The 16450-nt window shown below is 39.0% G+C and overlaps 1 protein-coding gene across 2 annotated transcripts in view; it reads right to left on the bottom strand.

Moving 5' to 3' along the window:
• Positions 1-4327: 4327 nt before the first annotated feature.
• pld1a (phospholipase D1a) overlaps positions 4328-16450 on the bottom strand; it is a 33425-nt gene continuing 21302 nt past the window's right edge. For both annotated transcript variants that reach the window (XM_067613772.1, XM_067613771.1), the window contains exons 11-26: positions 16221-16304; positions 13953-14034; positions 13542-13652; positions 13206-13391; positions 10868-11081; positions 10536-10664; positions 10045-10163; positions 9382-9495; positions 8160-8270; positions 7710-7798; positions 7475-7588; positions 7285-7334; positions 7057-7191; positions 6481-6634; positions 6239-6356; positions 4328-5528 (exon numbers count right to left, since the gene is read on the bottom strand). In XM_067613772.1, coding sequence (XP_067469873.1) covers positions 5304-5528; positions 6239-6356; positions 6481-6634; positions 7057-7191; positions 7285-7334; positions 7475-7588; positions 7710-7798; positions 8160-8270; positions 9382-9495; positions 10045-10163; positions 10536-10664; positions 10868-11081; positions 13206-13391; positions 13542-13652; positions 13953-14034; positions 16221-16304 — 2035 coding nt within the window. In that variant the 3' untranslated portion in view covers positions 4328-5303. The remainder of the gene's footprint in view (positions 5529-6238; positions 6357-6480; positions 6635-7056; positions 7192-7284; positions 7335-7474; positions 7589-7709; positions 7799-8159; positions 8271-9381; positions 9496-10044; positions 10164-10535; positions 10665-10867; positions 11082-13205; positions 13392-13541; positions 13653-13952; positions 14035-16220; positions 16305-16450) is intronic.

A 16450-nucleotide genomic window follows, 5' to 3' on the forward strand; every position in this document is an offset into this window, starting at 1 on the left:
ATGCAGGTTTTCTGTCAAAAATTTGAACTGGAGCCTAACTCAAGATAACTCTGATGGCTTTGGAACCATTTTCACACACTGAGTAGAAATCCTATGATGAGTTAGTTGAAGTTCATACGTAAAATTGGTGGAGTGTCCCTTTAGAAGCTCCCAATCTGACAGACTAGACATAATATAGTACATATTTTCCTGTCTTCACTGTGGATGAGGAAATGACAATTGATAAGAGTAAAAAATAATGATTGAAAACATTCTTATTTTGCAAATCATGAGAGGAAGCTTTTTGAGGATTCCTGGATTCATAATCTCACTTAAGGAACCACTAGAGCTGCCTGAGCGCAAGCAATCAACATACATATATTATGAGTGTTTCAGATTATGCATCTGGCATTTGGGGGTACTGTGGATATATGAATTATAACACTGCACATTACAGAGCTATTCAGTCGTTTTTGGGAGTTCATAAACTTATACCAGCTCTGGCCATTAGTGGTGATATTGGATAGGAACTTCCAAATGTCAAACATAAATGTGAGATGATTCAAGTTTGGAAGTTTGGAACAGACGCGTGAATATGCCTGACCAGGTGCTCACTGAAAGATTTCTAACTAAGACATTTTGCATGAGAAAACAACATAATATAAGAATCCATTAACTTGGAAGTGATTGCTGACGTCTTCACTTCCAATTAAATAAATCCAGTGTTGAGTATAATTTGGCACCTGACAGGAGAAAATGTTGTGGCTCGTTCTACACATTGAAAAAAAGTTGCGCAAGTCTTCTTTGGAATATCTTATAGGCAGTTATTAAATCCTTTTCATGCCTGACCTTGTATTATTTTCCAAAACAGATTACAGTGTACTGTTCATAATGCCCAGCACAAACTGTTAACTGCTAATTAAGAATATATTGTCTGATAAAAAAAAAACAAAACAAAAACAACAACAACTACATTGTGGTGCCTTTTATGAAGCATCATTTATCCAAAGATCTCTGTGTACATAGTTACGTTCAGGTATATTACCATTAACAATAGAAACAGGCAGGTTTACTGGTCTCCCTGAAGAGAAAAGACTGTTTGATATGTGAATTAGATGAAACTGAGGACAAAATCAATTTTATCACGTTTTATTGCTCCTTAAATGGATACATCATACACTATTTATTAGAATGTCCTCAATAGGCAGTTATTAAATCCTTTTAATGCCTCTTGTGTGAAAACAAAACATATATTTCAACTGAAAGCCACAGTGACACTGTCTTTCTTTGAAAGATGTTTTTCCTTAGAATCTTTCGCACACCTGAGTGAGCAAGCAACCGAGATTATTAAGGATTAAGGATTTGACAGGCGTTAACAAAGTTGAGCACATCAGCTCTTGTGACAAGGAGGAGGGCAGCCAAATTATGAGCTATTTTCATGGCAATCAAAGGTGCTTGAAGGGTTCTGCTTGAGCAGCTCTGCTCTCAGGTGCGGTTTATTGTCCTGGGATTCCCCCTTTGACTTCCGGGTGCTCATTAAGCTTCCCCTTGTCCTTATTTGCTGTAACATTTTATGTGGTTATCAAACATTACTGAGAATAATTAGAGTTAGGAGTGGTTCTTTGACTTCACATTAAAGGGAGCCGCTGATGAAAGATACTGTGACATATATTAAGAATCAATCAACACAGAGTTCATACATTCACACATACAAAATACATCAATTGCCTGATAGGTCACCTTCCACAAGAATCCTTAGAAAAGTTTAATTAATTTCATTAGAGGGAGCAGCCTCTTCTCAGAAATATGCTGAATTACAGATCTTTTCTTTTCTTTTTCTTTTTTCTTTTAAGAATTAAGGATTTGACAGGCGTTAACAAAGTTGAGCACATCAGCTCTTGTGACAAGGAGGAGGGCAGCCAAATTATGAGCTATTTTCATGGCAATCAAAAGTGCTTGAAGGGTTCTGCTTGAGCAGCTCTGCTCTCAGGTGCGGTTTATTGTCCTGGGATTCCCCCTTTGACTTCCGGGTGCTCATTAAGCTTCCCCTTGTCCTCTATGTCATGAGAACAAGTATATTTAAATGTCAGAAACACAACGACTTTGGCAGAGCTAACTGACTACAACACTAGGGGAAAAAATAGTTTGATTATTTTATGTAAAACCTTATTTAATGGGAACCAGTGGTTTCATGCTTGTTGAAAATTGCCTGTTGTATGCACTACAATTTAAGCAGCAAAATACAATACCATCATTCTATTACTTCATAATTCTAATACTTGTTTTATAAAACCAGTGGGTTTATTTATTTAACCCTAACCTTCAGTATAGTACTTCTTATTCCCATTTCTATCTACTGCAAACTTGAAAACATCTCCTGCAGTTAGCACAGTATGTGCCTCTCACATAGTTGTTGATTTGCATTGATTACATTCATATCAGAGTTGAGCATCTGATTCTCTAAGAAAAAAAGAGAAAAGCTTAACTTTGACAATACCTAAGATTCTTAACTTGTTTCCCAAGATGCAACTGAACTAAACAAAAAAAAAATGGAAGTAACATCTCCATGCTAATTTTACAAAGCAAGAAAAAAATATGTTATTATACCAAAATATAATTTATATAATTGAAAAGATAAATGAAACTGTTGTTTCAGTCAGCAGTCACTGTTGAATACCATCTTTGTTTGACTGAACAGTCAAGAACTTGGAAAACAGGTTAAACATCTTCATTGTCTAATAAACCCAAACCTTTTTGTTTGCGTGCAGTTGACAAATGACTTGTTTTTAAAATAGTTTAATTCGTATTTGTCTTTTAGAAAGATGTGTAGATATGGGACTCAATTCCCGTGAGAACCAACAACTTGGTGTTGCCTTGCATTATGACAAGCTCCAATCACAAGTTATGACGTGACTACTGTTATTGTTTCCAGTGACGAAAAACAGAAATTCCATAGATAATTTTATTTGTAGACATTTAAATTATGAGTTACATTGTGTTAAATGAACAGATAGAAATTAGAAATATACTTTCAACTGTACAAAAAGGTATTGTACATAAACAATGGAAGCAAGAGCAGATAAATTGAAGATTTAGGGGTAAATACAAATGACAGAAAAGAAACGGAGCTTGATGATTATGCAGAAGAAACAGTGGCTTAATTACAAATCCACAACCATCCATACAACTGTGCCATACATTTACAAAAAAACAAATGTTTACAGAAAGTTAAATGGTTTCTCTTCCATAAATAATACATTGACAAATACAGCAAGGGTAAACAATACAGGGTGTGTTGTCAAAAGTATCGAAAAGCAGAAGTTTTTCATCTTTGTAGGAACAAAGTCCATGATCTTTCCAAACATTATCACTTCAGCTAACATTTTTCCATTTCCTGGTCCCATTCAACAAATCAATATTTTAGTATCAGATCCTGGACAATGCAGTTATTGTCTGCTTGTATTTAATAACTGATTCACATGTTGAGTGTGTGACGTGGACAACAAAGAACAACTAAAAGGTTTGTGGCCCTTTCGTGACAAAACATTTCTTCCAGGATTTCTGCCAAACGAAACCATTTACCTTGATGATTCACTGAATTCCTCCCTCAGACACGTCCGCCACCAGCCTTTATTGTTTCATAACCTTGATGAAGATCTTTAATCGATTATTTGCTGTAACATTTTATGTGGTTATCAAATATTACTGAGAATAATTAGAGTTAGGAGTGGTTCTTTGACTTCACATTAAAAGGGAGCCGCTGATGAAAGATACTGTGACATATATTAAAAATCAATCAACACAGAGTTCATACATTCACACATACAAAATACATCAATTGCCTGATAGGTCACCTTCCACAAGAATCCTTAGAAAAGTTTAATTAATTTCATTAGAGGGAGCAGCCTCTTCTCAGAAATATGCTGAATTACAGATCTTTTCTTTTCTTTTTCTTTTTTCTTTTTATGAAACGCTTTGAGGAGGAATTTTATTTTCACTCTGAGAAAAACGCTCCAACACACACATGCACACACACAAAAACACAATTGGAACTGCCTGGAAACAAGAAACAAGCAATTACTAACTGGATTTTTACATGACAACTTTGCCATTAGCATCAGTTGTATGCTGTGTGGAAAATCTAGTTTTCAGAATTGTTTCGACAACCGAACCAAGAGAAACCATTGGGAGAACTGAAAGTCCAATCTCAGACTGTACACATTGTACTTTTAAGAAACTAGCACCATCTGTTGAGCAAAGAGGAAATTACTTCTCAGAATTTACAGGCAGATTGTCTCATCCAGCCTTTAATGTTGGCCACTGGCACTAACATTTTCCCACTCTGTAATTATTTTCAGCTCACACTTTCTGCACGGATATGATGAGTTGAATTAGCTTTTGTACCAGTCCACAATGTTCACTTTGATTCAGCTTGATTTCAGCAATATGTAAGGGTTAGATCTCATGTCACAAAACACTTTTGACAGTTTTTCAGAGCGGAGGTGTGATTGGTACATGCATCATGGCAATCATGTTAAGAAAATTTGAGCATAGTTAGTAAATCATGCACCACTGTTGATCCAGTTACAGTATATCGTCTGTGTGCATGTACCACAGTGAACAGCAAGCACATATTTTAGATTTGTTGTACAGAAACAATACAAAGATACATCTTAGATAACTAGCATTTAAACTCAGAGAATTTCTCTAAAGCAGCACATACGCAGGCTAAACAACTCATAAACAGCCTACATAGCATGAATGCACCTTAAGAGCGTACATCACAATCTCACTAGATCACATGCATCACCGTCTCTGTGTATTTTGTTATATCTTTAACCTGGAGTTTAATATTGTTGTTGAAAACTTTTACTTCTGCATCACCCTGGTCCCATAGAAATCTTCTGTCTTTTGAGCTTTTCCTGCAGTCCAAAAGCGTCCAGAGTTGAGTTTGATTCCCAAAACCCCCACGTCCATGTGCCTGTTCATCTCCACAGTTAGAATTCGGACATTGTTGTTGTCCTCAAGTGTAATGTCTATGTGTTCTTCATACATACAAAAACGTAGTGTTTATCCTGACAAGTTGTAACTACTGTTTAGTGTTGTTCAGTAGCGACAGATTTAAGAGATTTGTCAATGCCCAGCAGTCATATCAACCCAGAGGAGAGCTGTAAACCTACCTCTCATCTCTGGATTATGTAAATCAAAGGCAATCTCTTGCAAATCCAATATCACACATTCGCTGACGATCACAATCCGGAGACTTCTCTCAAAAAACAGTCAAATTCGGATGTGTGAGTAGATGGCAGTGAGTTTCACATCCTTTATGTCCAGATCTCAGTTGGGACCATGGCCTCTTTTGTTCCAACAGAGGGCATGAGGTTATGTTCAGACAGGAAGTCTAGAGGAAACTGGACCAGGAAGCCTCGGATTTTGCGCAGCTCCTCTTGAGCACGGGCCAGGTCAATCTGAGCCAAACCTGGTTTGGATTGGTACTGCTCGAGCTCAGACATGTTCCTCACCAGGGACGAAGGAAGGCAGCGAAATACCTGCAAGAAAACAGACATTTGTACTGCAAACATACTGCTGTCTTTAACTGAAACTCTTGTCTTTCTTGCGATGGCAGTGAAAATCAGTCTGTCTGCCCATTACTTGGGTTTAGACTGAAATATCTCATCAACTATTTTGCCATGATATTCAACACCAACTAGTGTGGCAAGGTTTAGCTCAACCTTCAGTTCAGTTCAAAGTATAGTTGAGGCTAAATATAGCTGAGGCTGATGAAAGTTGAACCAGGTTTCTGAGTCTGAGATGTCACAGAAAGGCCACTTTACAGACGATAAAACCTTTAGATTTAGGTAACATCACAGCAATACATTTCAGGCCCCAGTAGCTGTGAAAATCTAAGGATAGTCTAGGGATTTTCATTTTTTTCATTGTGTAATGACAATTATAGCCTCAAGGAGGAGCTAACATTGGTATGTAGACTATTAGTCTTGTAGAATTTATATGATGTGAATATACCAAAATTAAAAACAAATACAGATTTCAACTTAACCTTATACCAGACTCTTGGAGAATCATAACTTTGCTTTCCCATATTTATCATCTAATATTATACCAGCTTACACACTTTTAAAAATAGATCTGTGAATGAAGTTATCTACTAAAATGTTTTACCTCCATCTAACACACGTGTTCATTTCTCAACCTACAGTAATTGTCCCCATGTAAAGATTAACCATCATGTTCATACTACCTTCTCATAAATGGTGGCATTGCGGCCAGCTGTACTCATCCAAACGTCCTTGTAGAAGCGATCACTGATGGGGTCAGACAGGTCAATGCTGGTGTCAGTGTGACCTCCAAGAATAGTCCTGTTCAGAGAGAGAGAGAGAGAAAGCGAGATAAATGTTGCTTTGCTTGTAGAATTTGACCGGAAATGTTTCCATCATATGAAGCCCTTTCTCTAAAACGTCTTATTTTTTTCCCCTCACGTACCTGAAGCACTCCAGGCGCAGCTGAAGCGCATAGGGTCCAGCTTCAAATTCTTCTCCGTCCATCACAGAGGCAACTCTTTCAGAATCCTCAACAATCACTGCAACCTCACTGTCGCGTTTACCCAGCATGCTTCTGTCATTGATGTTAGCAGAACCTGGAACAAACACACAAAACAATGGATGAACACTAAATCTCTGCATTTTATATGTCTTGCTGATGTGGACATTACCTCTTAGTTATGCTATAAATAATTAGTAATTAAATTTGGAAGAATTAGAATCAGAGAGAATTTTTAGCCATTTTTAGTGTTGATTGTTGTTGAGATTCTGCGTGAGTGTGAGCTGCACCTTATGAGCCAGCAGGTGGCACAACAGAGCTATGTTGCAGCACAAATGTATTTGTATGTGTTTGTTGTAGCAGCACACATGGTGACAGAAAAAGAAAGCCAGATTTTTTGATTTATCACATTTTGATGGTGTCAGTGCAGAGTGGTTAGTTGCCTCAAATAACAGTCAGTGAAGGCAACAAAACAAAAGAGAGACAGAAGGTGAGAGAGCAGATCAAGGACAGACTAACCGATGATGACTGTGTTGTCGTCAGCGATGAGCATCTTGCTGTGGACGTAGATGAGCTCTGTGACCAGGCGTCCCTCCAGCTCACAGTGAGTCCGCAGACCAGCGAAGGAGATGTAGTTCATCCACTGTTCGTCCACTGGGAAACGGAGGAGAGGGGAACATTAGCATTTTTCCAACTCCAACCTTAATATCATGTACCAAAACAACTGATGTTTATTTTTGTACTTACTCTCCCTTTTCAGCTGGGAGATGATGGAGTATTCTCCTCTGATCATGGTTCTTCAAAGACAGGGGTCAAAAACTCATCAAAAAGCACACCCAGATATGAATACAAATGATATTTCCACATCTGCTTCTGCTTTCTCATTTCCTTTCACTCTTCCTCTTTCAATATAAAACTCAAGTGACATGTGGTTTACCTGTAGTTGAAGTGCATGACAGCCTGGATGGCGTTCCCTCCTCCTGTTGTGATGTCTCCCTCAAAGCCAGGAAGCAGAGGGGTGACCACATACACACGGTACTTTTTACCCTCCCTGTGAGCAAACACACATCAGTCACACTCAGACACATGAAGACTACCGGTGTTAAGCTGTGAAAAGCAGAAGTAGAAGAGCTAAAAAGACTCAGAAAAGAGGTTTAAATAAAGGGAAGTACTTGTGTGCTCTGAGGATCCTTTCGATGATAGCATCTCCAATCTTGTTATAGACCGTCCTGTTGTCTGCACAGCTGATGAAGAACTGGTTCTGAGCAGAGGGGGTAGGACACAAACCCGAAGAGAGAAAATCAGAATGCTTATCAGTCTCAGGCCTTGTTTTCTCAAGTACAATATAAAGTTTCTATGCTACAGAGTAATGAGGCTTTTCATTTCACAATGAGTTAGTCAGTAAGTACACTCGCACTGACAGAATAATTACACACATCAAAGCCAGTCTCAATGGAGGTATCTCATTACTGATTTTATTAACAAATGACTGCAGCACTGACAAATATACACGAGCAATTTTCCCCAAAACTGAATGCTGCTATGAAATAAACCTCTCATAACAATTTCATATTACAGTATTTGACTTTTATTCTCACATCCTGTCCTCACTGCAGGTTTACCTCTATGTAGATGTAGTGTTTGCTCTTGGCGATGACTTGGATGTAGGCATTATGGATGGACTCCTCGTGGTACTTTATGCCCGCTGACCAGTCAGCTGCTGACCGCAATACCTTATACATAAAGACATAGGATTATTATAACAGTACTTCTTAAAAGTGGCAGCATCTTGCACCCATTTCATGGCAGTTATACCCTTATGATGTGTGTTGTTAGTCTTCACCAATACAGCGTGCATCAATAAGAGCGAGATGTAGGAGAAATTAGGTGACAAAGTGAATCCAAAGTCATTTTTATGTACTTCAAACTGCATCATTCTTGAAACACCTATAATTTTATATTTTTAAGCCTTGAACAGACAAAAGGCTGGCTTAACTTTCAAAATTATTATTTTTAGCTTTTGCTATATTTGTCAGTTCTTGTTCAAGTAAGGTGTTCAAAACTATGCCTCAACAGACATAATAAAGCATGTTTGGCTGTGTATTATGTGAATTATCAGCATTGTGTGAATGTTTTTCAGCAGTCATACAGCTTGCTTAAATGTACCTATACAATAAAATACAATAACTACTGACTAGTCAATAATCATTTTAAGACAATACCAAACACTGATTTTAAAAAACTTGGCATACATCTAAATATTTAGTGTACATAATTCTGTAAGGACATTGACTTTGCTGCAAATAAAAAGGCTATGTAATGTCAAAAGGACAAAAATAAAGAAAAAGACCTTCCCCCAAATCATTGTGTATTATTAGTGCTAGTTATAATAAATCCAAATTGAGTTGTACAACGTCTTTAAAGAGGTGTCAGTTCAAAAACACAATGGACTTATGACTTATGATCCTCCTGCACTTCTTATTTTAGTCAAGCATTTCACTCAAGGGTCAGTTCCTTTCAGCTAAAAAACCTCAAGTGTCAATCGCAAGTTCAAACTTTTGTAGTTATACAACATTTTGGCCCATGGAGAGTTTTTCAATGCTCACTCTCTTTTATCTCTTTCCAGCAGCGCTTGCAGACGTGCAGGAAAGTGGGAGTTTATACTGTGTGTGTTCTTGTGTATTCTCTATCATTTTCTACCAGTGGTTCCTTTTAGGTTTGTTTCTTGGTTGGCTCCCCCCCCCCCCCAGTTTCTTTTTTTGTATAATTACAAATACAAAACCCCTAATTTTGTTGTTTTGTGAGTGCAAGTGGGTAAAAATGGTACTTGGTGTGCTCTCTTACCTGTACTTTGGCATTAACACAATCAGGGACTTGGTATCTGAGCTCACTGGCACTGGAGTGAGACTTGGGCAGCAGGAATGGATAAGACAAAGAGCGATACTTCGGCTTCATGATCTGTAGGGGAGGTAGTCGGAGAAAGTGGGGGAATGAGAGGGTAAATATGGAGTCTGGGAGAAGAGGAATGGAAAAGAGTAAAAACAAGAGAACCAGAGGGAAAAAGCTGGTGCCATGGAAAGCATTAGTGTGAGGATTAAGGTATTTTTTCCACTGCTCCAGCCAGACTATGATTTAGCCAGGTTAGTGTTAATTATCCTGTTTATAAATGTGCGTGTGAATGGGTGCAGTGAGGTTGTGGTGAACAAAAAAGCAGACAACCTCCAGTCAATAATTATCTTATGACAATAAATTCCAACATGCTGTCAGTAATAATTAAATAGATTTATGACCATTATAACAACTCATTCAATTACAATTTGCCATTACTTTCTTCAACTACAAATATGAATAAGCATTAGAAATATTAGTAAAGAAATTGAGATAATATCAGTTTGAAAAGGTGATTAAATATTACCAATAATAAAAATTCAGATTAAATGAGTTTAGCGAGTTTAATCTGGCATTACATCCCTGTATGTGTTTGTTCATGAAAATACGTCACAGTGCCTTAGTGAAGTTCCAGCGCTGAATGAAGTGTCTGGCCACATCCCGGGCAGCTCTGCCATGAACCACTGAGGCGATGTCATGCCAAGGCATCCTGGGAGTGGTGTACCTGTTGATAAAGTCTGCACAGAGCAGAAGGAAGCCAGTGAGGATAAGAAAAGGGTGGACATTAAAACAGTGTGGCAAGCAAAGAGATGAAAGAAAGGACACAGAGGAATAAAAAGATCCATTGGGATAAGATGAAAAAGGCACAGAAAGACATAGATGGAGAGAAGATGGAAGAGTTTGGTAAAGAGGGGAAGAGAAAAAAAAACAGTTCCAGTCTACATTAGTTTTCCAGATGACTATTTGTTTCCATCAAAATTGTGTCACAGGAAAAAATCATGAGTCCAGGATTAATGTTAAGTAGGGGTTTGCATGCTGAAAAGAACTTTGGACCTAGCAGTGAGAGGAACTTTTTAAAATAAGTTTGTGTGTGAGTGCGTGCAACTGACCATCGAAAGGTTTTTCGAGCTGAATCCAGTCCCTGTAGACAAAGTTGCAGTAGTCTTTTCCATGCCAGAAGCGAGTGTTGCCCTGTAATTCTCCAACACCTGTCTTTAGGCTTTTCACTGAACCACTCCCTACACACACAACCACACACAGAGAATTATTATTTAGAAAATGATCATGTTTTTATTAGATAAAACTTTGTGTTTAAGCATAATTTAAATGTCTCTCTTTATACTGCTAATGCCTCCTACACAGAAATATAGCGATATCAACCTCAACTCATATTTCAACATTCTCAGTCTTATTCTCTCATTTTCTCTCTCTTTCTTCACACCTGCGCTGTCGACACTGGTGACGCTGTCTGCTTGCTGCAGGGTGTGTTTGTGCAGGTGTCTGTACAGACTGAAGCGAGCCTTCCTACTGCGACCAATTCCCTTCAGCTTGGGCAAGTCCACTGGATCACTGGGTGCGGTGCCTCGTCCATTGCTCTGGCAGATGCCATCAACAGAGGACACGCCCTTACTGGATGGAGTGTTGGTGGAGCCGGCCTGGGGTCATGAAAACAAAAGAGGACACACTCTGAGCTGTGAGTTTATTAGCCATGTTCATGTGTTTCAACCACAGGAACTTTCCCTTTCCCTTTGAGAAACTCAGTTCCTCTCCCTGCATTTCCACTGAAGGGACCAGGGTCTAAATTAAGTTCCAGGGAGATTGTTTTAACGTCCCAAAAAGTCCCTGCTTGAGGGGTGGGTGGGTAGGTGGGGTGGAGTGGTACTTCTCAGGAGCTTTAGGGGCAGGGTTTGCAAGGATGACTGTCGCTGATTGGTCAAACACACACAGCGTGGCTGCTTTGACTTATGTGCCACTTCATTCACAGAACAAGGAAGTATGGTGCTCTAGTATTGATTTAGGACCAGTTTAATATGAGGGGGAGACATTTCTCTTTGTTTGTTAACTTGAAAAGTAAAGTAAGGCATTGTTGTCGGCTTCCCGCCTTGTTTTAAAGAAAGGGTGAGAGAAAAAGGGAGAGAGCGCTAGCGAGCTGAGAGCACCAGTGAGCTAGATAAAGAGTGAATGGAGAGAGAGAGCAGCGGTAGCGAAAACAAAGCAGTGAATCATAGAAATAAAACATTTTCTGATTGTTTCATAGCGATAACGTTCTAAAGCACAAATACGACCATCAAACACCCAACAGATGTTATACTGTGGAGACAGACGCTCAAGTTTCAGTTTCATTTTCCTCTTTTGTATTTCTGCTTTTCATTCATTCATTCATTAGTCTACATCCAACTCATGTAAATTCAAAGAACAGGACAAATCTGTGTTGTTATTTCCTCATGTGTTAATGCTGTGTCTTAAATGCTGCCATCACTTTTAAATTGCACATGGATCTAATTTGCAGGATGTACCTGGTTCCTCAGATGCAGTAGAAATGCAAACAGGACTGCACTACAGGGACTTTAAGTTCCAAGTTTAGTCCCTGTAATTGGTTCCCTTAGTTCCAAAGTACCTGGAACTTTTGGTCGAAAAGGCTTAGGTACACCCACAGCAGCTAAAACTAATGCAGTCTATTACAACAGCCCTGCAGGAAGGTTATAGGTTACTTTTCAGCTTTTGTTGAAACTGTCATTGATTCAACTTTATCCTAATTTTGGAGGGTGTCATTTGTGGTGATGTTGAATTGTACTGCATTATATTGAGAATTGTTTCTAATATTACATCTGTGCACATTGATAAAAAATAACAAAGGGCAGGCTAATAAAGGCAGGTTAAAAAGACAATGGGGTGTATTTTATTGTGTGTCTGTGTAGCTTGTAATTCTATCTTTGTGAGAATCTGTTTGAGTTTTGCTTCCCAGAACTAATCAACAATCCTCCCAAAATCTAGCAGGTACTCAGGGCCAACTCCACAAAACATGAGCATGACTGTGCAACCAATTTTAATATGCAATCTTGGTTCATCCTCATGAAGTGAAGAGCATGAAGTAGTACATTTTTAGTCAGATTTTAATGGAAATATTATGGCATTTTGATTTTTCTCCCCATAAAAGGCACTACAATAAAGCTCAGGGTTCACCAAAATATAAGAATTTATTCTCAAGGGACATTAATATCTGTTGTGGGCCATGTCATAGACCAAAGTGTTAATTTAGACCTGACGGTGGTGAGAGTCAACCTTCAATGCATCATTAGACCCTGCTGGGAAATGTATCTACTAAACTTGTACATTATGAAGATGGATTAGGCTTTTATTGGATTAAGGGGAAGGAAAAACTTACATTGAATTTCCGTGCTGATACTTTAGAATGCTGATGTGTGTATGAGGGTGTACAAGTGTGTGTTTGTATGCGTCATTAAATTGAGGAAGCCAAAGTAATAACAGGTGCTCTGTAAGAGTCTGCTCTTAATATTCTGTATTTATGCGCATAAACAATCACCGCAGGATGCCACTGAGGGTACATGCAGTGCTACTTCTTCATTCCCTCCTGTGCCACTGTGTGAGTGTGAATGCAATCATTTTCTCCTTTTCCTCTGCTCTCCTCCTTTTCCCCATATTTGAACTATTTGTCAGATCAGATGGTAAGAATCACATTGCCTATAACTCCAAACTGTGGACACGACATTTGTGTGTGTGCATGTGTGTGTGTGTGTGTGTGTTGTGTTCTATCTGACCTGCTCCAGGGCCACGGAGCGTGTCACACTGCCGACATCTGTCAGCCGATGCTCTCTGTCGTCCCAGCGACCATACGCAAGGTCGATCCCGCCGACGAAGGCCACTGATTGGTCAATGATGACGATCTTCTCATGATGTGCCCACAGATAGACGGAGGAAGAGACGTGGTCTGGATGACGCATCACCTGGACCACAAACACATAAAACATAGCACATATAAATTCAGACATTAGGCACAAATATATTGATATTTCTTAACTTGTAACATGTCCCTTTATATTCTTTTTTGCAACAAGCATACTGCAACCTCTTTCTACTCATAATCCTTCAGTTACCTTGATGTTGGGGTGCAGGTGCATGAGGGTCCTCTTGCTGTAGCCCGAGTTAATGCCCAGGGCGAGCTCCACCTCTTTATATAACATCACAAAGATCCGCACTCCCTGTGTCTGTGGACAGACAGAAAGGAATATAAAAAAAAGCATTATAAAAAACATACTTCTTGCATTCACACCTGGAAGCTGCCCAGTACAACCACAGTCTGATCTGCCAGTCACTGAGCAGCTCCACTGGAGGGCTTGCTCAAGAGCACCTCAGTGGTGCTGTTTCACTTTCCCCACCCAGAATTATCCTGCCAGTCCAGGGATTGAACTGACGACCTTCTGGTCAGGAGCTAAAGTCTACAGTCCTCATTCTACGCTTATGGGTCATTTCGCCGCCATAATTTAGGCAATTTAGTGCAGACTTACTGCTTTGCGTTTAAGGATACAGTCCAGCCTCCACCTGTTGCCTTCCACCACAGGTCTCTTCAGGAAGATCTCTGGACTCAACCTGAGCAAGGGAGACAGAAACAGACACAGAGAAAGACAGAAGCATAGAGAGGGAGAGGTAGATGAAGAGAGAAAATTAAATATTCCTTTCAGGCACAAACAATAAAAAAACATTAAAAGCAGAAGAAAATAAATGTTTGCATTCATCCATCAGAGCTGCCAACATATTTTATAAACTCTACATATGACAGACATGACATAATGATAAACTCTCATGAGTCACTCACTTTGGCATCCTGAGCTTACACGTCTACAATGCCATTGCCTCACATTACACAGGCTGACACCTCATTGGACTGCCACAGACCATAAGCCCAGTGATTACTGCCTTGGAACACAGGGATTTCAGCCACGTCAAACTGTTGCACATTTGGCTCTGAGGCACCATAAACTACTATGTTTGAAATGACACTGACAAAAATATTATAACTGTGGCAGTAGAGATAAATACAGTGTGTATTCCCCATTAGAAAACTTCATACAAATGATAATAGAGGATCAGAAAGGCAAAACAGTGATTAAATGGAACTTCAGATGAAATACAGACAAGGATAAGTTTCCTAACTTTGCAAAGCAGTTGAGCCGGTTATTGATTAGATTAGATTTGCATATTTGCTATACCGTGTGCCTGGTTACTGTACCCTCAGAGTGCAATAAAGTTTAGAGCACAAGAGTGACTGTCATTTGAAAACATGAGATAAATTAGATTTTTCTTTGTTTTCAAGAGAAATTGTGTTGCTTAATTCTTTAAAATTACATAATATCCTTGTGGTACGTGCGAAACAACACACACATTAGAAAACAGATCAGGGTGCTCTGTCAGACATCTGATACAGTAGGTCAGATAATCGTTTATCACATGAGGATCATATGTAAAAAGAAAAGTGGAGTAAAATAAGAAGAGACACAGACAGACAAAGGGGCGTGTAGCGGAAGTGTAAACGGATACAGGGACTGTATCTTTCTGTCAGTGTATTTCTATTCTGGGTGTGTGGATGAGGCTGTAATTAGAGCATGAACCATTGCATGGCCTGCTAGTGAGCCGGACTTGTGGGTAAAACATAAATTAATGTGTAACAGTGTATACTACACCAACTAGGTATCAGAGTGTCATTGCTGTCTGCTCATTCTTTGGCAGCAAGAACTGTGTATGGTCTGTTTGTTTACCAAATTACTGAGATCAGCCAATATAACTATCCTTTATTATGTTCAGCTGGTGCAGGATACAATTTTTAAAGCATCGCCTATCATACTACAGTTAAATACTGCTGAATGGTTTATCCATCTTACCATTTAAAAAAGGACTGTAGCATTATTATTACATGACAAGTGCAAAGTACATAAAAAAATATACGAGTAATGGTGGATTCTGAAACACTAAATCACACATGACGCAATATAACATATGACGTATCTTGTAACCATGACAACAACCAAACCCTACCATAATCTACCAAAAAGAGGCCACTATGTTCTGTGCACTTCGTATTTTAGAGTTTACACAATCAGTCAGCAACCAGCTACAGTGTGGTATGCTGTTACTGTTCCCTATTGGTTGAGTCCACTAATAGCAACACACTGTGTTGTTTTTATGCTGTTTTGCCTGCAGGATTACTATTCTGTATTGGATGTTGCAGTGTTATTTTTTGTTTATTTGTTCTTTATTAGACATAATAGGTGAGACAAGACATAATTTAATATGAAATGTGATTTGACAAGGTTGACATGAGACAAAGACGCTTGAATTGAATATATACAGAACCAACAGCGACAAAAATAAAAAACATCGTTAGGTTCGAGTGTGAATTGAAACTGCGGATACAGTTGCTCTTGTGTTGATGTGGGTGTGTGTGTATGTGTGTAAGTGTGAGTGTGTGTGTGTGATTGGCAAGTGGCATCTCAGGTCCAACCCCATCAGCCATTTTATGTTATATCCTCTCTCTGCTTGCTTTTCTCTTTTTTTCTGCTTAATCTTTTTCTTTTTTCTTTACTTTATAAAGTATCACTCACGCTGAGTGAGGCAGGGGGTTTCCCTTCCTTTGGCCGCCCCCTGCCCTTTGAAGGGAGTTGGCTATAGATGTTGCAATGTTGAAGCAAGACACTGGGTTGTTTTTACTTGTTTCTCACACTTACGCTTGACAGCAATCACACCTCAACCAAGATATCTTTGACATGCATGCTACTCACCACCAGTCAGTGATAAAGATTTCCTCTTTAGCCTCCTCCAAAGCATCAGCGACATCCTCCATGTAAGTCTTTCCATTCACATACCTGCAAAGGAAAATTACTGTTACACTGTTTACCATTTGAAATCAGTCATCACTGTCACATTTGCTTGGGTAGACATATGCAAACATGCACATGCAGTGTTTCACTTTGCACTGTGTACAGTCAATGAATAACTTGTGTCATTTTAG

Source organism: Thunnus thynnus, chromosome 16, assembly GCF_963924715.1.
Source record: "Thunnus thynnus chromosome 16, fThuThy2.1, whole genome shotgun sequence".
Lineage (NCBI taxonomy): Eukaryota > Metazoa > Chordata > Actinopteri > Scombriformes > Scombridae > Thunnus > Thunnus thynnus.